Raw genomic sequence first — 24,684 nt, forward strand, 5'->3', positions numbered from 1 at the left:
ACTGTGTTGTCTAGATGGACCTGCAGGGGGCGCTAGTACTCCAGAACTGAGAACGCCTAAATGGCAAAATTCACTCATTTGACCCTCAAGGTTAACCAGTGTATCAGGGTTAGAGGCAAACCCTGAACTCATCCTATGTCTATGTACTAGACTCAGCTCTGGTCAGGGGTATAGAACAACTACTAGATGAATTAGACACCTCTCGGAGCCAGACCCTGCACCTTCCAGGGCTGAGGATGGCTCAGGGTCAAGATAAGAAAAGGAGCTACTTAGGTTATGCACAGTATCTCCAGTAAGGCAGAGGACTGGTCTAAGATGTGGCCTGGACCTCTCAGGAGAAGAGTCTGGTCTGGATTACCATGCACTGGGTCATTCTAGGCAGATGAGGGTATTCTGGAAGGCTGAGGCTCAGGTATGCTCACCTTTTGAGGTCTCTGCAGGTAGACCAGGTGACGTTCGGCTGAGGCATGCCCCGGCCACGACAGCGGATTGTCTGCTCCCCGTTGGCAGGGTGGCTCTCACTCAGCTCCAGCACACGGACAGGAACTGAACAGTCAAAGAGTACAGGGTCAGGGAGTGGGGTGATCAGAACAGACCTTGGGGGACATGCTCCAGAATTTCCCACAGGAGACTGTGGGAGGGAATGTTATATACCAGGAGCCACAGTGTGAAAAGTGACAGCTTCCTCTCTGGGACTTCAAAGGGCAAGGCTCAGAGTCTGTCTCTAACATCAGTCTGAGACTTGCTCTTCCCTTAACAAAGAGAGAACAGGTCCAGAGACCAAGGCCCTGGGCAGCTAGGCTCATGAAGCTAGACTTTGACACCATTGCTTTGTTTTGTTTTGTTTTCCTGATTTTACTTTAGTGGTTGTTTTATATTTATGTCCTATGGCACTGAATTTACATCTACAACCAAGATGCTAAATTTTGTCTTTCAAAATAGATTTAGTTTTAGAAAGCTAATTGACAAAGCATTAAGTCTTTATCCTGTCATTTCTGTGCACAAATCCTTCGTTTCAGTCGCAATGGAAGCCAAAGCTGTACCAAGCCCACAAGCACTCACCCAAGTACCCCCCTCCATCCTTCCTCCATTTCTACCCTGACCTCATGCCCTCCATATATGCCAGAGCCCTCTGTTCAGGCCACACTGACCTTCCTGCTATTTCTCTGGCAACGTGACGCATGATCTGGAGTGCCAGTCCCTAAATATCCACTTGTCTAATGCCCTACGTCCTCAAGTCTTCTCACAAAGGCCGACTCCAGAATGAGGTCAACCCTGATCACCACACTAGAAACTACAACCCACACCACCAACAAAACCAAACACCACTCTCTCTCTCTCTCTCTCTCTCTCTCTCTCTCTCTCTCTCTCTCTCTCTCTCTCTCTATATGCGCATGTGTCTCTGTGTGTTCTGTCTCTCTCCCTCCTTCCCTGCCCCCTACAGTTACTTCTCTTCTAACCCTAACCTTCCTCCTTTCCCCCACTAGGATGCAAGCTATAAAATGTACAACTCTGAACAGACCACCATATTGAAATTACTCATCAAAGTATGAATTATATAAGTGAAGTAAAATTGTGTTGTTGACTGATAAATGACTCAGATTTGGGGGAACACCAAAACAATCTGGTGGTCATCTTTTGCCGCTGGGGAAACAGAGGCCCAGAAAGGGGACACACCAGATCAGCTGTCTAGAGTGCAGCCTCCTTGGTTCCAGGCTCTTTCTCCAGCCACTCCCATGGGTGGATGGGCAAAGAAGGAAGGGAAAGGTTTGAATGGGGAGGGAGGGAAAGAGGGAGGAGGAGAGAGCGAAAGGGAGGTAATGTTTACCGTTGACCTGCAGCTTGAACGAGAGCTGGGCCTCTGCGTCCTCGTGGAAGGCCCGCATAGTGTAGTAGCCAGCTTCTGCCACCTTCACACGTACCAAGGTCAGTTCGGATATGTACCTATGGAGCAGGCCAGGCCAGGGGACTTCAGTCAGAACTGCAGAAACCCCTACAGCATCCTCGCCTTCCTATAGTCTGTCAGGGAAGGCATGTGCTTGCCAAGGCCACGTGTGTGATGGCAGCAGAGTAAGCATTCACACTGAGTCTTCTGAATCCCTACCCACAGACAATTCCTCTAAGCTAAGAGGAAAACTTGGGGAGGATCTCGGTATCCCTCTTCCCACAACCCACCCCCTTCAGAAGGGCACAGTCTGGTCAGTCTGCCTCAGGGACTTCCATCCAGTCATTTTGCTTTTGGCTGTCACCTGCTGTCTCCTCTCATCGCAAAGTTAACTAAATCTCTAAGCAGCCGAGCCACCAGTGTGTTTCCCCCTCCAGGAGGGGCAGAGCGGCTTACTCTGGTCCTGAGCATCCCTGGCACACAGTAGATTCTCAGGCAAAAGGTTTGTGGTATCTGAAGGCCCCTGAGCTGCCTGGCAGCTTTGAAACTTGCAAAGCAAGCGGACTTGCTGGTGCTCACCGGGTCTCGGACACGTTGCGGGTGGACAGAACCATCTCGCCGGCGCTGGAGTCACCCAAGGTACGGTTGTCCTTCAGCCACAGGACAGTGGGTGGCGGATAAGCCTCAAACACCACCTGCAATGTCCGGCTCCGGTGCAGTTCAGCAATTTGTACATCACCCAGTGTGCCCAGCAGCCTCACGTAGCCGTTCTCTGTGAAGGTATACAACAGTCAAGGGTGGGTCCTGTGGGCGGGACTATGCCCAGACACCAGTGAGGGTATAGATCCAGCTAGTGGGGTGTTCCTGGTGGCCTGTACCAACTAGAGGTCAGAGAAGCCCCTTCTAGGGGCAGGGCTTCTTGAGGTAACAGACCAGGAGTTCAAGCTTGGTCTGGAATTGGAGCAGGAGTGGAATTTGGTGCTCTTAGTGTTGGGGTCAGTGCTGAGCCTGGGATTGGAGATGAAGTTTTCTATTCTGGCTCTATATTACATACAGTATATATTAGAACTTCAAACTAGTACAAGATTGACTTTGGCAATGGGACTGCCAAGGCTGGCATCGAGGGGTTGATAATGAACTAGGAGTCTGGCTAGGTGAGAAGTCTAGGTTGGGCTTAGAGCTAAGTCTGGGACTGATGCTACATTTTATTTGAATCTGATACTGAAATAGACCCCAAGCCTGTGCCAGAGTCTGGTCAGCTCAGGGTGGGGTAGAGGGCTGACTCCCAGGTACCCACCGATCACAGTGATGTTGATGGCCTTTTCATCTCCATGGTCATTCACGCTCACAGAGACATTGCAAGTATAAGTTCCCGAATCACTCAGCTCAGCAGCCGGGATGTGCAGGATGGAGCCAATTCGGGAGGGCACCCCAAAGAGGTAATCTGTCACTGGCTCCACCAGTCGCCCACTCTGCAAGGTCAAGTCCCCAAATGAGAAGCCGGTACGAGCCAGGATGTCTGTCCTGCCTTCCAACCTTGGCCCAGCAGTACCTTCATGCGGGGGTATGTCCACTGGAAGTTGACCACATCATTGCCCATCACGATGCACTTGATGGTGATGCTCTCACCCTGGCGGACCAGCGTCTGTGCTGCGTTCACAGAGACATTGATGGATGACACTGGAGTGGGGCGAGGAGATTAGATTAGGGCCATGGAGGTCATCAACAGCCACCAGCACCGAGCTTGGGAATGGGAGTGGGTGGCTGTTGTGAACGATTTGTTCATGGGTCCTATCAATAGTAATCAAACACTGCTATATACAAACACTATTCTAGACACTGGGGCTAGAGGAGTGGACACCACAGACAGAATCTCTTTCTTCATGGTGCTGACAACAGAATAACCATCTCTAGGAATTCAGAGACATTTACCAAGCACCTATCACATGCTAGCACCTTAACCTCTTTTATTTTACCTTCCCCCAAATCTGTGAGGAAGGCAGTCATAGGAAATCAGGCTCATGGGGACCACGAGTCTTGTGCAAAGTGGTCCAAATGGGAAGTGACCAAGTTGGGATCCAAACCCAGCTGTCTGCAAGCCTGTGCCTTTGTCCCCACCTTATGAAGCCCAGACTGGCCTTTAGTGAACTGTGACTGTGGACCAACTCCATCCTTTCTCTGAGCCTCGGTTTCCGTGGACATAAAAGGGAGAAAATGCTAACTAGCTCCCTCCCAAAACTACAGGAAAATCCAACGAGATATGAGGCTGTGCACTTAGTAAACCAAGGGGCTGTTCCCCCAGAAAGGGAGCTCACCCTGAAGGCTGTAGACATAGAAGGTATCGGAGTCCACTTCCCTGTCTCCAATGGTGGTTTTGCAGATGTAAGTCTTGTCCTCAAATGTACCAATGAAACCTCGCTGGTGGTCGTAGGGTATGTGTAGGGGGATATCCACTTTCTTCTCATGCAGGGTCACCTCCAGCTGGGGGTCTGTCACTCGGCATGGAATTGTCGTCTCAGTGACATCCGTGACAAAAATGAATAGGTCCTCGGAGTCCATAGGGAGGAAGCCCATGGTGGGATCTGTCAGGAGTAGAGCCAAGGAATGAAAGTCCTGGCTAGTTTTTTTTTTTCCAACTTTGACATAAGCTAGAGTCATCTGGGAAGAAGGAAGCTCAACTGAGAGAATGCTCCCATCAGTTTGTCTGTGGGACATTTTCTTGATTAATGATTGATGTGGGAAGGCCCAGCCCACTGTGAGTGGTACCCCTCCTGGGCAAGTAATATAAGAAAGGTAATATAATACCTTTGGGTAATATAAGAAAGCAGGCTGAGCAAGCCATGAGGAGCAGGGGAGTAAGCAGTGTTCCTCCGTGGTCTCTGGTTCAGTCCCTGCCTGACTTCCTGGCCTGACTTCTCTTCCCGATGGACTTCGAGCTGTAAAATGAAATAAACCTTTCCCTTCCTGAATTGCTTTTGGTCATGGTGTTTAATCGCAGCCAGGATAGTGAGTTTCTAGCTGTCTGGTGAATTGTTGTTTGACTTTGAGCAGTCTCTTCTCTCTCTGGCTCTCAGTCCACTCGATACAGAATAAGGATGCTGCTATAGTTTTGATGTTGGTCCCCTCCAAACTGCACTGAAATATAGTTGTCATTGTAACAGTTCTTACAGGTAGGATTTTTATCATTTGACAATGATAATTGTCAGCTGAGTAGTGAAGACCTATCATCATCATCATCATCATCATCCTCATCATCATCATCATTCCCAGCCTCTTGTGAAGCTCATGCAAGATGTCAGAGGACTGATTGATTTGAGACGTGCTGAAGCTACAGAGTGACTAGGGAGATTATGTCTCAACACAAAAAAGTTAAATAGCAATAGTAAGAACTGTAGAAATGGCTCAGGGGTTGAGAGCACTTGCTGCTCTTCCAGAGAATTTGAATTTATTTCTTAGGTAGTTCACAATTGCCTGTAACTCTAGCTCCGGGGGATACAACACTCTTCTGGCTGTCATGTGGCTGGCACACACACACACACACACACACACACACACACACACGAAAACAGTGCATTCACAAACACATAAATAAAAATAGCTAATTAATTTTTTTTAAAAAAAAATCACAGTAGAAAGGTCTGGGTATGTAGCTCAGTGGTAAAGTCCTTGCACAAGACCTTGGGTTCAGTCCCCAGCACCAAAAAGAAAAAGGCATGTGTGGGGGGTGATTAGCCACAAGGGCTTCATGGATGGATGCCATTGCAGGAGCGTAAGTTCAGTCCCCTCTTGCTCTTCTTGTGTTCTCTTGCCTTTCTGCCTTTTCCATGGTATAAAGTTGCAAGAAGGCTTCCGCTGGGCCAGGGGTGTGGCTCAATGGGCAGACTGCTTGCCTAGCATGCATTAAGGGGTGCACGCGTGCATGCATGTGACTCCAGCACTCAAGTGGTAGAGGAAGGAGAATCAGAGGTTCAAGGTCGTCTTTGGCCATATAACAAATAGACATTGCCTCAAAAATAAAGGAGAAGAAGCAGAGTGTGAAGGCGCACACCTTCAATCCCAGCTCTCAGGAGGCAGAGCGAGATGGATTTCTGTAAGTTTGAGGCCAACCTGGATCACAGAGGGAGTTAGTTCCATGCCAGCCAGGGCTACATGGGCGACTCACCCCTAGGGTGGGTGGGGAGAGGAGAAGAAGGGGGAAAAAAAGTGTTCTTGCCAGATGCTGGCCCCTGCCTCCAGAACTGTCTTCTGTTATAGTAGCACAATGGTAGTCAGGAAGATGTCCTCAGAGGCCGTTTCCTGCTCTGTGTTTGATGTTGATAGTACTGGCGTTGGAGGGAGGGGATAAAAAGTCGTAAACTAAAGAGTAGCTGCACCTGGATCTCAGAGAAGAGGGCACTGGGATACGGGGCCGAAAGGAACAGGTTGGGGCCAGCTGAGAATGTGGAACTCTTGGGAGGCAAGGGTGAGAGACAGACAGGAGAGAGAGCAGACAATGAGTAGACCAAGCAAGCGTGCTCCTGGACTGACCCAGGCTGGACGCTGCTCTTTGCCTGCGTCACATGGCTGCCTCTCACTGTGTCCTCGAGACACTTCCTTTTGTACTATGCGCCGTGGAGATGAGGGTGCGGGAGTAGGCACCCAGGTAAGATCCTTACCTGGCACAAAGATATAGATGCGCACCCGTTCACCGAGCTCTGGCCCCAGGGAGTTGTTGTAGGCACAAAAGTATTCTCCGGTGTCGCCCCCGGTGACGTTAGTGAGTGTCAGCACACTGGAGAAGGTGCCGTCCTGATTCACGGCTGTCTCTTGCCAGGACACCTGGGACATCTGTTCCCATATCACCGGTGCCGAGCCCGAGCAGGTCAGAACAAAGGTGCTGGAGACGTTGAGGATGAACTCCGGCCCAGGGGGCGTGATGACTAGGCTTTGGCAGGTCGGTGGTCCCAGGAGCAACAGCAGAGACAGCAACAACTGGCCTTTGTGGAAGGGAGGGTCAAATGTCAGGGAAAAAAAGATCTTAGCCACTCCCCCAGAGTTGTCCTGGAGGCCTGTCTGCACATCTTCCCATTCCGTACAGGCCACTTGACCACTGTCAGGCCCTCAAGGGTTCCTGTCCTGGGTCTCTGCCTCTTTTGACTCTGGCCTCTAAGCCGTTCAGCTATGCTATGTGTAGGCGGTAAGCAGGAGAATGGGGCAGGAAATCCTGTGGAAGCAATCCCTAGGCCTCCAGTTCCTGCATTGCAGTTCAGGTCACTCCCTAATCCTCTCTGTAGCTCCTCAGTGAGCCGCTGAGGCCCCTGGGGCTTGAAGGATGGGGCAGGTGAGGGGGTTAAGATATGTATGTTAGATGATTGGTGACGTCCCCTGGCGGAGGACCGGGAGAAGCAGCCACCTTCACCATGATACATCAGTGTTCACAGGGAGGGTTTTAAAGGCCACACCCTCGTGTTCCCTGGTAATGAAAATCAGGACAGGTGCAGCCAGTCAGCAGGGCCATCAAACCACGGTCAGTAGGGCAGGCCACTGGCTCATCCCTGGTTGCCTGGGCATTTGCCCAGATCTTGGAGAGCTTACGGCAGGTATCCAGCGGGACCAAAATGGGATGGGGGACTGTCTCAGAGGCGCTGTGGGTGCAGAGGGATAAGTGGGGAACTTGGGCTGGTGGTTCTGGACGAGGAGTGACCTACTGAGGGGATCTAACAGACCACCTCCAAATACAGGGAAACTGAGGCTCGAGCATACTACAGAGCTTCCAGATTCTCAAGTCTTAGTGCTCCTGAGCATCACCACCGCCGGCTCGCTAGGGCATCCCTGGGATCCTCATCTTTGCCCACCCCCCAGCCTCCTTACCTTTGAGGACTGAAGCTGGCATCACACCAGGAAACCCCATGGTGCCCTGTAAAATTAAACAGAGATCAGGGCCCAGGGTAGGCAAAGGCAGTGCCAGGCCCACCTTAGACCTGGCTCCTGCAGAGTCAACCCTGCTTGGGTTTCTAACCTCATGTCTCAAGGCTGCAAAGACATCCAGGGCCCCAAGCCCTCTCCCTTCTGTTTCCAACCCTCACGTAGCCTTGGGTGTGTCCTTTGCCCATGGGCCTTAGGTTCCCTATGTATTACCTTGGAGGTGGGGAAATTGGGCTAGCTAGGGGACTGCCAGCTCTGACAGCCTGTCCTCCGGGTGACAGTTCCAATACCAGGCACTTATCTGCCAGGACAAATATTTGGGAAAGTGTGATGAAAGGCCTGGGGGAGTAGGAGGGGGCGAGCCAGAGCCTGGAGAACTCCCGCAGCGCCCTCCGCAAGCACAACAGGAAATGGGACAGGCTGTGGGAAGGGAAGTGGGGAGGGGGTGAGGGTCAGGACTGAGGAATGTGGGAGTGGGCTAACCCCCCCCCCCCCACACACACACACAACACAGCGCTGCCCAGGAGGCCCGGGAGAGAGAGGAACCAGGTTCTCAGACCCATCTAATTTATCAGGTTTTGAGGTCCTTGGAGAGCACTGAAGCCAAACTTTCAACGTCCATATGGGGAAACTGAGGCTCTGAGAAGCAAAGACATTTCCACAAGGTTCCTAGCAGGGCCTGTCTGAGAGGGAAACAGAGAGTTCGATGGTGGGAACTGAGGAAGACAGAGAGAAGATCTGAGAACCGGGGTGCTGGAGCAGGGACACAGACGGGTGACTCTTTGATTGGTCCTTCCTTCACTAGCAATCAATCACCAATACTCAGGAGGCAATCACATGACAAGGCAACAAGGAGCATCCTGAGATTGTGGGCCCAGTTTGTCTCCGCTCTGCCATGTTGCCCTTTCTAGGTTCCTCCCCAGGGCTGAGGAGTCAGGTCTCATGAACTCCACTGCCCATCTCTTGTGCCAAGGCTGAGCCTGTGGACAGAGCCGCTAGCCAGCAAGGAGCTGATGAGTGTGCCACCAGTGAGGGCTATGGTCACACATGGTGCGTGAGACACAGACAAAGCCCCCCAAAGTTCTGTTTAACACAAACTCACTCTGTAGACCGCTTCTCCTCCCTCCTTTACCCTCTCTCCAGACAGCCTGCCTGGGTGCTCCCTCAGGCTCGGGGTCACCCCCCTTAGAATTATTACTGGTCCAAACCTTCCTGATACCCCTCTACAGTCATTCCCCTCGCATCCCTCCAGGGCTGGCCCCTGCAGCTGGACACCAGGCCTCCTTCGGCAGCACAGACAGCATCGGGTACCCAGGCAGCGCCAACAGGCCCTACAGAAGCCCGTCTTCCCCTTGGTGGGTGCCCCTCTGGCTCCCCACTTCCTGCCAGAGATGCAGGCCAAAGAAAATCATTAGCAGCCCAGGCTGGGGGAGGGTTCACCCTAGCCTTCTTCCCCTCCTCTCCCAGCCTCCCTGGCTGGCCACACTGTTTATTATTCTAAAGGAGGAATTTGGCCTGCTGGCCAGGAGATGGGGGGTCACTGCAAGGAGGCTGGCCTGGCTCTGGCAGGCTGTGCTCACCATGTAGGTTAGAAGCTCGCGGCATGCAGACCCCAGCCCTACTACTTGATAGCACTCAGTTGTCTCTTCTCAGGCCCTCTCCTGCAGGGAAGAAGGCTGGGGGAGCTGAAAGAAAGACTCTAAGCTGGGAAGGAGTCTTCCCAAGTGGGAAGTAGAGAGAGACCCAGAGAAGCCCAGAATCATGACCAGGTCACATAGACACAAAGTGGGTTCCAGCTGTGGGGAGGACAGACTAGGCACATGAGCTTCCAGAAGGAGAATGCAAGTCAGTGCTAGCATCAGGCTGGCTTGATTGTCTCTTGAAACCAGCTCCCCTCACCAGATCCTTGAACCCGCTGTGACAATGACTGGGTCTCCTGCCTGCTCTGGGACTCATTTGCATATCCACTCACAGAGAGGTTGTGATGGTCATCTGTTTTGTTTGGTTTTTTGAGACAGGGTCCCTCCATATAGCCCTGGTTGTCCTGGAACTCGCTCTGTAGACCAGGCTGGCCTTGAACTCATAGGGTCCACCTACCTCTGTCTCTACCTTTTTTGACTACTCAAAGAGAAGGTTCCGACTACCATTAATCTCAATGGGGTAACCTGAGGAAGTAATGATTGGTCAGGATTGCAGACATGTTTAAGGCCACAGTACCTGGGAGTCCATGACCCACATCCCACTGACTTAGTGTGTAGATTCAGACACATTGTCTAAATGGCCTCAGTTTCTTCCTCAGTACAACTGGGAGTTGGATGGTTTTTCAGGTGACTTCCCATCAGTTGAACCTGGGGTACCTCTGGGATGGCGTGGACAGCAAACTACATGTCGAGGACTCATCAGAATGGAGCCCAGGCACCCAGCATAACCTCCTGGCCATCTCAATGTCTCTGCGCAATCTTAGCTTTCCACGTGGTGCTTTATGGAACATTTTGTGCTTCTGGAAGTCGCTGTGTTCTGAGCAACCCCAGGAAGGACCAGGCAGCTAGCTGACTTGCCCTGATGGCATGCCTCTGACAACTTCCTTTCTTCAAGAGAGGGAGTTGTGCTTCAGAAAAAAGTTACCTAGGTCACCATGGGCACCACATCAAGAGGCAGGCACCCCCAACCTGCCATGCTATCCCACCCAGTGAGTCCCCTATAGTGGAGAAAATTCCTAAATCCCACTCCTTGCAGTCAGAACACCCTCAGCATTGCCCCCGTTCAGGCAAGGTCTAAAGAGGGGGTCAGGTCAGCTTCTCCCAACAGATCTGAGGCACTCCTTAGGGAATCAGAGTGAGGCCCAAGGGAGCAAGCATGCTTGGGAGTCATCCCCGGAGCCTCAGCCTTCCCACTCACAGGCACATACAACTCCCCACTCCTTTCCCACCAACTTAATCTAAATAAATCCAGCCCATCTTGGCCACATCCGCCAGCATCAGCTTTCCTCCCTCGGGGTCCCGAGGCTCCCACGACACAAGTAGTCTGGGAAGGAGGGGGGACGCTGCACTGTTGCCAGAGGGAGGCCTGCACACGGTGAACACATGCACACAGCCCAGATGCTGCCTACGCTCTCTCTCACACGCTCTTCTCAAGCGTACACATGTGTAGCTATTCGGATGGGTGCCCAACCCTCAGGCAGGCACGAACCATGTGCGTGCCCACACAGGACACACGTGCACACAGCTCCCCCAGTGCTCAGCACATGTGCCCACTGCACAGACCGATGCCTGGGTGCTTTACCACATGTCCATCAGAGACACAGTCGTCTGTGACAGTCACTCGTATTACCCCCCCATGGGACATATACAGAACACGTGTGCACAGGACCACAGTCGCCTGTATCTGTACACAGCATTGCACAAGGAGCTAAAAGCCTCATTTGCTGTGGTACTTGGCATGCACTGTCTCACTTCATCCTCTGACAGCTCAGGGGCAGGGAATAATTATGCCCATTTTGTAGCTAAGAAAACCAAGGTGGAGACTGCTTTGGCAAATTGCCAAGAAATGCAGACCAGACAAGAGGAAAGTAGAGACCAAAATAAAGCAGTGTGTCTCTCCACTGCCTGCCACCCCCTGTAAGCTGGGCAGAGGGCAGTGGGTGGGGCCTGACGAAACAGATGGCTTTGAGATTAATGTAGCTGAGAGTCCATGGGACTTGGTGACTGCATGTCAGAGGGGCCCAAGGGGCAAATTTCAGGGATGAACTATGGAGGGCAGGAGGGCAGATGACAGGAAGAGAAAGCCGCGTTCCAAGAATGAGACCGCACAGGCTTAAGAGATGCTGCTGAGCTGGTTTCAAATGTGCAAGGTTCTGTTGGCACGGACTGGAGGCAGAGAGCAGGCCAGGCAGAAATGTAACCTCATAGGAGGGGGAAAAGCCAGCTGTGGCTCAAAGGGGCACTTGGTGCATTTGGTGTCACCAGCTTCAGTTCCATCAAGTTCTGAATAAACAAGATACCCAAGCAGGAGGCCCGGTCCTGGGGTCGCAAGGTCGGAATCTTGGAATGTCAATGCCCTGCAGCCAGGAAACATCTAACTGATCCCTTCCTGAGGCTCACTGTACAGGTGGGGAAAAGGAGGCGTGGGGCAGGGAAATGAGAAGCCCCACTGGGTCTCAGCAGGATGGGTTCTGTGCCCACCTGCCTGGAGTCCCACTCCCAGCACCTGCTCACTGTCTGGAGTCTAGCTCCGCAGGGCTCCGCCCCTCCACAGAATGGTCACTTCCCTTAGCCTGTCCCAGACGTGGGGAGCCCCGTGAGAGACTCAGGGGGTGTGAGCCGCTCAATTACTGGCAAAAAGGGGAACACAAACTTGCTTCGTGGTCTTGTCTGTCTTACAAATCAGGGGCACTTCACAGCCCCTGGATGGGACGAACCAAACCTGGTTATTATTTTCTCTCTACAAGAAAGTGGAAGAACTTTCCAGGCTGGTGGTGTGACTCTCGGGACCCTTGCCCTGTGGACTTGGAATGCCGGGTTAAGAGTGGGGGTGGAGTGAGTCTCCCCAACCCCGACCGGGATGCCATGACTCAGCTCGGAAGAGGCAGCCAGCTCTAAGCTGGGAGTGTGTGGGGGCAAGAGGAATCTGCAGCCAGGGACAGAATCCTTGGCGAGTGGCTGGACAGTGAGCAAGTGGCAACAGCCTACTCTGGACCCGACAGACTTTGGCACTTCTAGCCTTCCCGTAGCCAGCTGATGTGGGTGTAGCCTTATAGTACCAGTCAGGAAGCCCAATCCTGGGAGCCGGAGACGGGTCCGGAGGGTGAGGATACCATTCCAAGTGGGAAGAGGAACCTGGGGAGGAAGAGAGCCCATCCCCTCCATCCTATGGCACATTTTATTGGAGAAGTCTCAGCGTGCTACCCCCGCTCCACAGTGGCACTCCCCAGGAGCCTCGGAGGACCACTAAAGATGGTGGACCAGCCCCATAGGTGGTCTCTGGCTGTTCCTATGTTCTTGCCCACTCATGACTCCTCAGTTTCCCTTTCCCCCTCACCTGTCCCCCCTCTCTGTCTCTGTCTCTCCTATCCATCTGACCCTGTCATTTCCCAGACCTGCCTGAGGCTCTCTGTGGCACTCAGGTAAAGGCGGCTTCTGAGCCATGGCTGTAGGAACGTAGGAACCATCTCTCGCACTCAGGCCACTGCTCCTCACTGTTGAGGGAGGAAGGTCACCGTCCCCTCAGTGGACAGTGTCCCCAGGGTCCCACACTCATCCTGTCTTCCTCTCCCCCAGGAGGCCTCCCCAGGGACACAATGGAAAAGAAATGGCCTATTTTCTGGAAGTCCAAAATAAAACGAAACATCTGTCTGGAAGGGAGCCAGGCAGATAAAGAGCGAACTGATCCCCCCTGCAACAGCACCCCCCCACCCACACAGTGTGTGTGCTGGGGTTGGGTGGCGGGTGGAACGGCCTGTGGGAAAGTGTTCAGTGTGTGCTAGGGGCCCCAGGGAGGGAGCAGCCTGGGAAGGAGGTCAGAGAGGAGGATGGGAGGCCCAGTCATGCCCCTGCCCACAACCCAGCCGCCTGCAGAGCAAGCCCTTCCTGACCCCTGCCTCAGGCACCTTGCTGGCCTCAGGCTCAGCCCCCATTGCTTCATTCCAGGCCAGATAGCCTGGCTCTGCAGATGCCCGGGGAGCCCAGGATCTCACTCCAGCCCTCCCTCATTGGTTCAGAAGAAACAGGGACGTAGAGGGCCTTGGAGAGTTCCAGGATGGCAGGCAGCAGCTCTACCTTAGGCCATTCCCCACTGTGCCCACCACCCTTGGCACAGTCACAGGGGTCCTGTTTAAGGCCTTGCCTGCCACCAGGGCCAGGCTACTCCTGAGAATGATCTTGTCAGGTTCTCAGCCCAGTCCCCTAGGTCCTGCTACGTGCCTGTCTCACAGATGAAGAAACTGAGGTACAGAAAGGGTTCACATTATTTGCTCAGTCATGGCTTGCATGCAAACCCTTGGCAGATTGACCCTGCCCCTGCCAGCATACAGGCTGAATCCCACCCACCCACTCACTCACTCACCCACCTTTCCTGCAGGACTAACAGCTACAGGCCTACAGAAAGGACAGTGGGAGCCTGGGCAGCACCAGGCACACACTAGTCTCGAGTCTGCAGCCTGCTTATTCCCATATCTGGACTTCTCAACACTGCCCTTTGAACTAGGCCAAACCAAAGTCAACAGTCATCGGGGCTACAATTTTAGGACCAGTAGGGGTCACACGTGCCCTGTTCCCCACCTCCTGTGCAATTGCATACAGCCTGTGACAGGAATCTTATCACTTCCCCCAGGGCCCTTTATACCCAGCGGCCAGGATCCTCAGAGGCCAGGCTAGCACCCTGGTCTTATACTAAGCACAGCCCGTTTCACTATGTCCCCTTCCTCTCAGTTGGTCCTGCTTCTGTCCACCAGTTTCCCGTAACCACTGAACAATACTTTTCTTCTCACTCACTGTTTCAACCTGAAAACCAAGAAAAGTCCCAACTAATTTGGAGCCAGACATTCTGCTCGGTGAAGTGATCCAGAAATTCTGTTATATCCACACAGCAGTAGTTGGGAAATGTGCTCATTATACCCATTTCACAGAGGGGAACACTGGATCTCATGGAGGTTTGGTGACTTGTCCAAGGTCAAGTGGCCAATAATCAGAAGAGCTAGAACAGTATGCAAACCCAGGCTGGTTTGGGTCCAAAGCCTGTTTTTTTAACCACTGTGACAGACAGTTGATCTCTGAACTAAGAGCAACTCTGTCCACAGGAAACTGGTTCTACCTGAAGCTCCCAAGGACAGGAGGATCCTCCAAGGTCAGGGCCCTGCCCCTCTCCTCACTGAGGGCAGTGTTCAGGGAACTGGCACCTGCACGTTCATCCAACAATTTGAGAGACAAAGTAGAGACAGAAATCAAAGCCCTTTGGAGACATCACAGTAGAACTCAGGAGAGGGGTGACTGGCACAAACCTTTAATCCCAGCTTTGGGAGGCAGAGGAAGGAAGATCTCTATGACACTGCAAGTTCTAGGCTGGCCAAGACTGTATAGAAAGACCGTCTAAAACTCAGACATCCTTGCAGAGAAAACCCCAGTTTGGTCTCGTCACTAAGGTCTCTGAGACATAATTTAGGCAGTCTGGCTCAGTGTGCTGCCAGGGCCTGCGGATCTGCCTCTACCAGCCTAGCACCCCTCGCATAGCCACAGAACAACAGAGCCTGAATCCAGAGTTCCAGCCTTCACCTCCCCGGCTGCCCTCCCTTCCCCCCACTCTCTAGAGCCTCATCTCAGGCTGGTACCATGGCAACTGAGAACACCAGGCCCTGGCAGCCGAAGGAGCCCCTGAGAGGGGTCCCAGGCTGGGGCTGGGAGGGTGCAGCAGGCACAGACAAGCAAACCTTCTGTTTCCCTGGCCGCTGCCATCGGGACCAGCCGTAGGCTGGGGGGCCTCGGGGAGAATGCGTTCTCAGAGCCAAGTGGGCAGGGGGCAGAATCCCACTCCTACTGCCCCACCAGCGCGCGGCCTTTTCGCACCAGCCCATAAACCTGCAGACCAGGCAGGAACCACTGGTTACAGAGAAAACCCACCACAGGGCTGTGCCAACTATAGAACATTGAGATTCCCCTCAGAGCCCTCCTGGGCAGTGAATCGGGAGGCAAAGCGTCCACGTTTCTATCACCCCAGCATTTTCTCAGCATCTTCCCTATCCCATCCTGTAGGCTCTGCCCTCTGACTCTCCCTTGGACTGTTTTGTGTCTTGTCCTCTACGCTAGAATCCCGGCATGTGCACTGAGTCACAGGGCCTGTGGATGAAGTTCACACAAGCCAATGCTTGGCAGAGGGCCTGGTACCCCATAGGAAGTCAGAGACCACCTTCTCCCTCCCTCTCCACCCACGGGAGCGGAGTCACTTGGCCAGTCTGGAATACATAGCTGACACCTGGTAGACTAGATTGGTCAGAGAGAGGATGCAGGTGATCCACCAGATGGCACAGGAAGCTCCAGGGGAGCTCTCCCGTGTGTTACGCTGAGGCTCAGTTAGGAGTTTGTTCAGCTATTATTCCTAAATAAGCTAAATCTGATGGTGTCTCCCAGTCCACGGCTGTCAACTTAAGTCTTCTCTGTCCCTCGAATTTGACTCCCCACAGTTCAGGGACCATACCTAATGATTATGTGGGACCTCTCCAAATTCCCATTATGGGACTGAGCCTATAGTAGGTACTCCATTGATGCTTACGCAGCATGGGATAGAACGGCTATGTGGAGTGAACTCCTCCAAGCCGCAGGCCTTGTCCTCAACTGTCCCCTAGCGACACTGCTCTCTAGGCTTGGGACTGGGTTGGGCAGACAAGGGTGACTCTTTCCTCTTGGCAGCTGGTGGGAGCAGAACAGACAGACCTACGGTGTCTCAAAGCCAGTGAGCTAGCTGTCCCTGATGCTACCCAGGACAGGGAAACAGCACGGGAGCTCAGGCAAGTTGGGAGAGCTTCTCCATCTCCAAGTCATCTAAACCACACCCGCATCCCAGTCCTCACGTCTGACAGCTGTGTGACCACTCTGCGTGTAGCTTGCCTGAGCATGTTTTCTGAGGAGTGGCGTGACAGCCTTCTGCTATTGCTATGACTGCTCAAAGTGATGCCTGTGGCATGCTGTCTCCATCAGTACACGGTAGCGACTATGATTCCGTGGGCTCTAGGACAGATGATGTCAGGGCAGGCTAACTCCAAGGCGCTCTTGTGTAAGCCACATTGAGGAAGTGGAAAGGCGTCTGGGGGAAAGGGCAGTGATGAGTCTGTTAGGCTAGAGCTGGGGTTCATCTGCAAAGTGATAGGTGACCAGCAGGAAAAGAGGGCAAACCTTTGGGAAAGGTTCAGGGTACTGAGTGACAATTTGGGCTTTGCCCTGGGTTTATCAATATACCGACTTTTAGGGGTTCAGCAGAGATGGTGAATGACTAGCCACTGATAAAGTCATAATGGTAAGCATGGGGGGGGGAGGCTGTAGGAGAGGCATGAGCAGGTATATGAGGTGGGTTGTGAGCTGGCATAAGAATGGTGGAGCTAGAGACTCCATTTTCCAGAATGAGGCCATGCTAAACCCAGACAGAAGTCTCCAGCAGGAGCAGCTATGTAGTTTGTGGTGCAGGTGTAAAGTAAGGGGGCAAGGTAATTTTTAAAAGTTATTTGTAGGTTCAAAATGCTGCTTTGAGGGCATTATGCTAAGTGTGGGCCCTTCTCAGCACAGGGTCCTCATGAGGGCCAGAGCTGATGAAGTCACCTTTATGTCCTGGAATAAAGGGAAGGTCATCTGTCCATCATCCATCTATCCATCCATCCCTCTTGACGGCCACTAATTTCCTATTCACCATAGCACTATAGTTCAGTAGACAGACCCAGGTTGGGCATTGATAAAGGCACAGGTAATACAATATTAATGTAATCTTAATACAGGTAAGACTAGAATGGCCCATATCGTTGAGCCTGAATGTTTACCTTCAAGCCCAATGCTAAGGGTTAAGAGGAGTCAGGGCATCTGTGGCCAGTTTAGAAAGCTGGTTCTTGTCCCTCTGGAGTGGTCTGGGTATCCCTGCTATCTCTGTACTTTTTATGCTCAGGAGAAGAAGAGCTGGTGGTACCACAGTTCTTGGGGACCCACTTTCCAGGAAATGAAAGTAACAAGGTCACCAACGAAATGTGGCAAACAGCCGTAATAAGCCTGGCAGAAGGGCCGGGGTGTAGGTCAGTTGGTGGAGTGCTTGCCTAAACATGTAAAAAACTCTGGGTTCGATCCCCAGCACCACGTAAATTGGGCATGGTGGTGCACGCCTGAACCTCCACCACACAGGAGGCGGAGGCAGGAAGGTCAGACATTCATGGTTAACTTCAAGTACATATCAAGTACATATCAAGTACATATCAAGCAAGCGTGGGCTACAGAAGACATTGTATACAGGAGGAGGAAGAGACTGCAGCCATGACACATGGGAGGGGTGAAAGCAGAGCTGGGAGGGCCTCTGCAGTAACCCTTTTCCCTCCTCTTTCCCTCTTCATAGAAGAGAAAACTATGGTCAGAATGGAGAAGTGATGGGCCTGGAAGCCTTCTGACCCAGAAAACCACACCCGGGGGTTCGCATCCTTCAGGCTCTTTGGGTTGTGCCTGAGTGAGCAGAGCACTTGCCCTGCAAGAAATCTTGGTCCCCAGAACTGCATAAAACTGGGCACAGCGGGGCATGCTTATAATCCTAGCACTCAGGGAGTGGAGGCAGGAGGATCAGAAGTTCATGGTCAGCCATGGCTACAAAGCCAGTTCGAGGCCAGCCTCAGATACCTGAGACCCTGAGAGAAGGGAGGGGTGGGGGCGAGCTTTGTTCCTCTTCTGCACGTATCTGTCCTGTAGCCTTACCCCCGAGGGTTGAGGAGCCTGGTCCACAGACAACAGCTGGTGCTTGGATGCCTCTGTTTTTTTTTAGGTGATGATATGGACATGGGCATGCTCCATCACCTGTGGTCTGCATAGCTTAAGATAGATCCTTTTTTTTTCTGACTTTGGGTCCACCCCCATACTGTAGCGAAATCAAACCAAATGAGTCCCGAAATCCTTTTCATCTCTGACATTCAGGCAATTCTGGAGCCTCTGACCTTCCCCAGGGACAGTGCTGTCCATCACAGAACGGAGAAGCTGGACCTCTAGGAGATGAAAGTGCCAAACATCAAGACATCAAACAGGCGTATGCTGAGGCCGGAGTGAGGGTATTAATGTGATTAAAGCCGTACACAGACATACTTTGATTTTTCACCCACCTGCATCAGGCTGAGCATTATCTGAGCCCCCAAGAAAGTGCTTGGGAGTGGAAGAGCCTTGGAGCCAAGTCTGGGGATTCAGAAAGCTGTTTTCTGTGTCTTTGGATTCAAGACTTGATGGTGGAGGGGTTATCAGGTGGGCTTCTGTGCAGAAAGTAGCAAGTGTATGAATTCTATATCTGATCCCACAGAGGTGGGTCCCTGGGCACCCATTCCCACCACTTCTGCTAATGCCCCTCTTTGTTTGGGGCCCAAGCCTACTTCCTCTTCAAACCAAAGCTCAGCCCCAAAAAAGGACATACAGGATCTTTCTTGTACAGCCCTCACACCCTACTTCCCAGACCTCCTTGCTCTCAGGAAAACAGGCTGCAGGAATATGTCCTGGGACGGGAAACTGAGCACATTAAAGGGCCCCTCTCCTGTTTAGAAAGTTCTCCTCCTTATTATAGGTTGAGGTTTTCCATTAGCAGCCATTGATCCAGACCTCTTTCTGCAATGTGTAGAGACAGGGTAAGAAAAAACTCTTTCATTGTAAAGTTAAATATGCATGATCCCTGAGTACACAGCAGGGCCTGTGCGGCTGCCAATCTGCTCTGGCAGGGCTTGGAATCCTGGGATTGTTCTGTGGTGGCAGGGAGCTTAGTGATCATCGAGGTCAACCTCTTTGTTCAACTGAGGGAGGACTGAGGCCCATGGTCACACGGTATTCTGGGACTTGAGGCCCGGCTCTAGAATGCTGAGGACAGATGAGGCCAGTCCTCAGAGTTTATGCTGGGTCCCAGGCCCCACCCAGCCTCTTTTCACAAGGCTCTGAAATCAGAAAACCCAAATGTTGATCCCAGATCCTCTTACTCCCTATCTGTGGGACTCTGGGCCACTGATTTAGCCTCTTTGGGCACTTCCCCATCTATAAAATGGGAAGAATTTGTATCTACTCCTAGAGATGGCAAGATTTTGTTAACCTAGCAGATATGTAGGAACTTCCTGAATGCCAAGCACTGAGGACCAAAGAGAGAACTTCAAGGTTTCTTCAAGGCAGGAACATGGTTAAAACACTTATAATACCTAACTGTTTAGGACTTGGTTCTGCTCACGTTAGCTGAAGTGCCACAGAGGGACCTGGGAAGGTGCCACGCCCTTCTCCCATCTCCCTGCTTCCATAGTGAGTTGTCTATGGAAAAAGTCCCATTCCAGAGACCTACTGTTCGGGATCCAGAGCCATCTGGAAGAAATAGAAGGGCCTTTCCGGAATGTCTAGTGATTCTCTCTCTCTCTCTCTCTCTCTCTCTCTCTCTCTCTCTCTCTCTCTCTCTCTCTTCTATCTTCTCTCCACACCACAAGGCCTATCCAGAACAAAAGCCAGATTCCCTCTTACGGCCCGAGGGCATCCAGTCTCAGAGTCAGCCTGTGTACTGGATCTGGAGAAAGAGGTATTAGATACGAGTCCCTTCCATAGTCAAAGGTCTTTAGGGTTGCACATCATTTTTCTAGCCGGATGCTCACGCATAGGAAGTGGAGGGCGCATGCTCTGCTCTCAGCTGTGATCACAGGTCCCACCCGACAGGTTACAGAGATCAGGCACACACCTTGTATCTTGGTAAACCCGGTTCACAGAGAAGACAGAGGCTAAGAGAGGCAAAGTGCTGGCCGGGGCCACACACTGAGGCAACAACAGAATCAAAAGTCAACACCTGGCTACGCTTGGTAATGCACAGTTTTGATCCCAGAACTCTGGGAGGCAGAGGCAGGGGATTTCTGTAAGTTCAAGGCCAACCTGGTCTACAGAGTGAGTTCCAGGACAGCCAAACAAACACCTGGTTGTTGACCATAGGGCTCACAACCCCTAGGTATGGACAACCCCTAGGTATGGAGCAACCCAGGGACGCCCACAGGGTGCTCATGCAAGAATAGGCTCAGATTTGGATCCCCTGGGCTTCCTGCTGCCTCCCTACATCTGCTAGCAATTACACGTCCATCATCCCCCCTCCTCCCCCCCCCCCCCCCCCCCCCCCCCCCCCCCCCTCCCCCCCCCCCCCCCCCCCCCCCCGCCCCCCCCCCCCCCCCCCCCCCCCCCCCCCCCCCCCCCCCCCCCGCAGAGGAAAGAGGGCTGCTGATAACACTGCCATGCTGTGGTCTGAACTGCTTCCCAGACAGCCTCCCTCCTCACTCAGGACCAGAGATGGGGGATCTTGGAGCATCTAGGCCTGATGCTACAGCTTCTGTTGGGGATGATGGAGGCCGGGAGGAAGCACTGCAGGAGGAGTGAGACTGCCCAGATGATGCAATGCCAGGATGTACAGGGCACAGAGTTTGGTTTGCTTCCCCCTCAGCCTAAACACGAGCGCTGATGTGTGAGCCTGGAGTCACTTAGCTTTGGTTTCCTCGTCTTCCTCGTCTGCAAACAGGGATAACAACACTGACTCTGAAGCCTTGTTGCAAGGCATACGAAGTGGGTGTGCACCCGGCTTGCCTGTGACAGTGCCTCTGTGACGGTGTGACCCCTATGCTGGGGCTGCAGGGGCGCCTGCCTAAAGACAGGGGAGCCTGCCTGGAGACAGGGGAGGACTGATCACTTTAGAAAGACCTGTCAGAGGCGTTAGGGAATCCTGGCCACCATATTCTCACTTCCAACCCAGGGTCAGGCACTGAGGCTGCAAAGCAGCCAGAGCTGGTTCCAGACAGGCTGTGGTGGGCAAACAGTGAACAGCAGAGAGGCCAGGTGTCAGGGTGCTAGTAGGAAAGGCACGGCAAGCGCCTGAAGACTGGAGGAAGCAGGGAGGGCTCCCTGGAAGAGGTATGGTTGGAGGGACCAGGAGAAGGAAGTGATGAGGAAGAGCATTCCAAGCAAGAGGGATGGAGGGGCGGGCAAATGCCCACAGGCAGGGTGGTGCAAATTCCTTTCACAGATCCTGGAATCTAACCATCTGGAACCAAGAAACCAGGCTGGAACCAAGGGTCCCAGTTTGTCTGGGGCAGTGGGGTAGAGGAAGTTTAGAGTCACTTCAGCCCATGGGCTGAACTATGGTTCGGTGGTCATCACATCAAGGTAAAGGAAGAAACCATCCCTGCATCCCAGAGGACATTCAGAGTGCTGGGACATTCCTTCTGCAAGAGGAAGCTGCAGAGAGATCTGGGCAAAAGGGAATTGTGATGAGACTCAGTTCAGATTTTAGGATAGAGTAGAGGGGAAGGAGCAGAGTCCTCAGGGAGAGAGCGAACTGGGAAACAGACCTGGAATAGCAGGAAATGGGCCAGCCACCAGCCCCTTCACAGAGCAGCCCCCCAACCTGATAGCCCCGAACTAGATCCCACCCCAGCCACAGCACCACTAGGCCGGTTGGTAAACTTCCCTCCATCCAAAACTTTGGGACCCAGAATTTTCTCAGTGGCTAGGGTTTTGGAAGGACATCTTAGGAATCTGGAAAATTTGCAAATCTATTTAAAATCTCTAAAGTCGGCCTGGCAATTGACTGGCCTAAAGCCAGCCTAAGTCTTAGGCACAAGACTTGGTCCAAGGGACAGGGGCTAGGATCCTGAGGTCCCCACTTCTGCGAAAGCTATTAGCCACCTCTGGATCACCCTCCCCTGGCCCTGCTATCTCTCCCATCCTCCACAGTTTTTGCTGTGCCTTAGAGGTCCTGCTCAGTTGGCACCCAGGAAGCTCTGGGGATGTCCGAAGAGGTCTGGCAGGCAGGCAGCATTGAGGGAGCAGCAGGTAACCATGGGGGGGGGGGGAGAAGGGCAGCCCTGCTATCAAGGGGAGTTCCTGCCCTCCTCCCATCTGATTTTGTTACAATGTTTCCCTCCCCCCCCCCCTGCACAAAGAGGCACAGGCTGGGGTGGAGAGGAGACAAGAAGACATGGGATGGGTTTTCTGCTCCCTGAACTTACCAGGCTACAGATGGCTTCTGGTGTGGGCTATCACCCCCTCCAGGAAGTCCTCCTCACTGTCCTCTGTTATTTTGCTGGACCCAAAATGGACAGCAGTAGAAGGGCTGGCCTGATTGCGGCAAGCCCTGGGAGAGTCAAGGGAACGGCCAGGGTGCTCAGGGGCGAGTTGCAGCCCGGGCCCCTCCTCACTCCAAATGCATCCTTTGGGAGGAGCGGAACAGCCTGGAGGGGCCGCCCTGGGTCTCGCTGGCAGGCAGAAGGCTGACGACTGGTCTGGGCCCGGTCAGGCTCTGGCCTCCTCTCTGTTCTCCTCTTTCTCAAAGTTACTCCCAGAGCAAGCTTAAGTCTCAGATAGGGCAGCCGGGACTGTGACCACAGTCAGCCCCAGCGCTCACACCACTGTGGGCTTTACGTGCCTCCCCCCAACACCACACACTTTGGGGGAAAGGCTGCAGGGCCGATTCTGATTGGCCAAGCTGGGGGAAGGGGGGGGGGAGGTGGAGCAGGGAGGGTGGATGGCGTGTGTCTGTTTTCAATTTCAGGGTTTTTTTCCCCCTCTCTCTTTCTTTTCCCCCAAGTTTCTTGTTTTTCTTCCTCCTTTCTCTCTGCTCCCTCCCTCCTCCACCGGCTTGCTCAGGATGTGAGGGGATGTTTAGAAATTCCGCTGCCCACGCCAGCCACTGAGTCACTGTATTAGACTGGCCTGTTCTACTTGCCTGCTGCCTGTCAAAAGGAGTCTCCCTTCAGCACAGCACCTGGGGTGGGAGGGGGTGTGGTGTCCCTCTATGCCTTAGTTTCTCCATCTGTAAAGGAAGGGCTGATGAGCTGTGTAGCAAACTCAGCTGTGACTCAGTGAACAAGCCCACTGAACATTCGCCCTGTGTGAGGAACTGTACTATAGTACGAGACCACCTGAGTCAGAGAGACATTCCCAGACAAGCAGGGACCCCCTAGAGGAGTGGCCGACAACTCCATAGAGGAGACCTGAAGGAGGCTAGAGGCGATCAGACTTGGTCATAGGGCCTTCAAGACTGCTACCTCGGAGTCCTGACTTTTCACCTGGGGCTGGAGCTGTCTCCAGGCTGTCTTACACTTTGGGTCTGATTCCTGTCCATCTCTGCATACAGATGAGTCAATCACCAGAGGAGTGTCTGACTAAGCACTCGCCGCAAGATAAGAGCCACGAAGCCGCTGAGAGTGGTGGAGCATGCCTGTGACCCCAGACAGGCACACCAGAAGACCAGTCTTAACTATACAGGGAGACACTGTCAGAAAAAAACAGCATACTCTTAGATTCCAGAAACAGACAGTCTTACAGGCAGACCACCCCAAGCGTGATGGGATTCTCGCAAGCTGCTGCAACCTCCCAGGAGCCAGTGGGACCCTAGAGGACCAGCCCCACGAGCACGAGGAGCCGGAGCACCGGATGGTGGGAGACAGCCTGGTTTGTGCATCCCCTCCTCCTGGTCCCTGCTGTAGATTATTCCCCTCTATCTCTTGTTAGTTCCACAGACAGGGCTTAGGAGGACAGTGCCTATCTCCCTGGAGATACAAAGGCTTTCCTGGCTTCACTGCCACGTTTCTGACTGGACTCTCCAGGCGGCCCTGGCAGAGCCTGGTGTGTTAAGCTCTGGTGTCAAGTCTCTGGCCTGGGGCCCCTGAAACTCTCCCAAGAAGGATAACATCAGCCTTGTTTCCTCCAGAAGAAACAAAGGCCCAGAGGTGAACTGGCACAGGAGGGAACAAGACTTGCCCAGGTTCACCCAGCACATTGCTTCACGTGTTCATGCCTACCCCCTTTTAACACCTTAAAGTCCCTGAGGAAACAGGAAAGGTATTATTTGCCCTGTTTTAGGGCAAGGAAACCGAGTACAAGTTCAGTGAGCTTCTTGAGCTCCCACAGCAACAGCAAGGGTGGAACTAGGTTGTCTGGAACCACACTCACAGAGACAGGCACCCTGACCTGCCTTTCTCCTAGCATAAGGTACCACCTATGGTGTTCCTGTCCATCTCACTGCTCTTCCTCCCAGGAGCCCCTGGCTGCTTCTCTTCCACTCACCTCTCTAATTCCTGGTCTTTTGTTGTTGTTGTTGTTGTTGCTTTGTTTTTTTTTTTTTTCAAGAAAGGGATTCTATGTAGCTTTGGAGCCTATCCTGGAACTAGCTTTTGTAGATCAAACTGG

At 52.9% G+C, this 24,684-nt stretch overlaps 1 protein-coding gene across 2 annotated transcripts in view; it reads right to left on the minus strand.

Annotated features, from left to right (window-relative positions):
* Pdgfrb (platelet derived growth factor receptor beta) overlaps positions 1 to 22,899 on the minus strand; it is a 38,945-nt gene extending 16,046 nt beyond the window's left edge. For both annotated transcript variants that reach the window (XM_050157983.1, XM_050157982.1), the window contains exons 1-9: positions 22,503 to 22,899; positions 7,736 to 7,781; positions 6,541 to 6,861; positions 4,201 to 4,467; positions 3,438 to 3,565; positions 3,183 to 3,357; positions 2,465 to 2,657; positions 1,829 to 1,944; positions 423 to 546 (exon numbers count right to left, since the gene is read on the minus strand). In XM_050157983.1, coding sequence (XP_050013940.1) covers positions 423 to 546; positions 1,829 to 1,944; positions 2,465 to 2,657; positions 3,183 to 3,357; positions 3,438 to 3,565; positions 4,201 to 4,467; positions 6,541 to 6,861; positions 7,736 to 7,775 — 1,364 coding nt within the window. In that variant the 5' untranslated portion in view covers positions 7,776 to 7,781; positions 22,503 to 22,899. The remainder of the gene's footprint in view (positions 1 to 422; positions 547 to 1,828; positions 1,945 to 2,464; positions 2,658 to 3,182; positions 3,358 to 3,437; positions 3,566 to 4,200; positions 4,468 to 6,540; positions 6,862 to 7,735; positions 7,782 to 22,502) is intronic.
* Between the last annotated feature and the right edge of the window lie 1,785 nt (positions 22,900 to 24,684).

This window comes from Alexandromys fortis, unplaced genomic scaffold (assembly GCF_014885135.2).
Source record: "Alexandromys fortis isolate MF-2015 unplaced genomic scaffold, M_Fortis_MF-2015_v1.1 scaffold_94, whole genome shotgun sequence".
Classification (NCBI taxonomy): domain Eukaryota; kingdom Metazoa; phylum Chordata; class Mammalia; order Rodentia; family Cricetidae; genus Alexandromys; species Alexandromys fortis.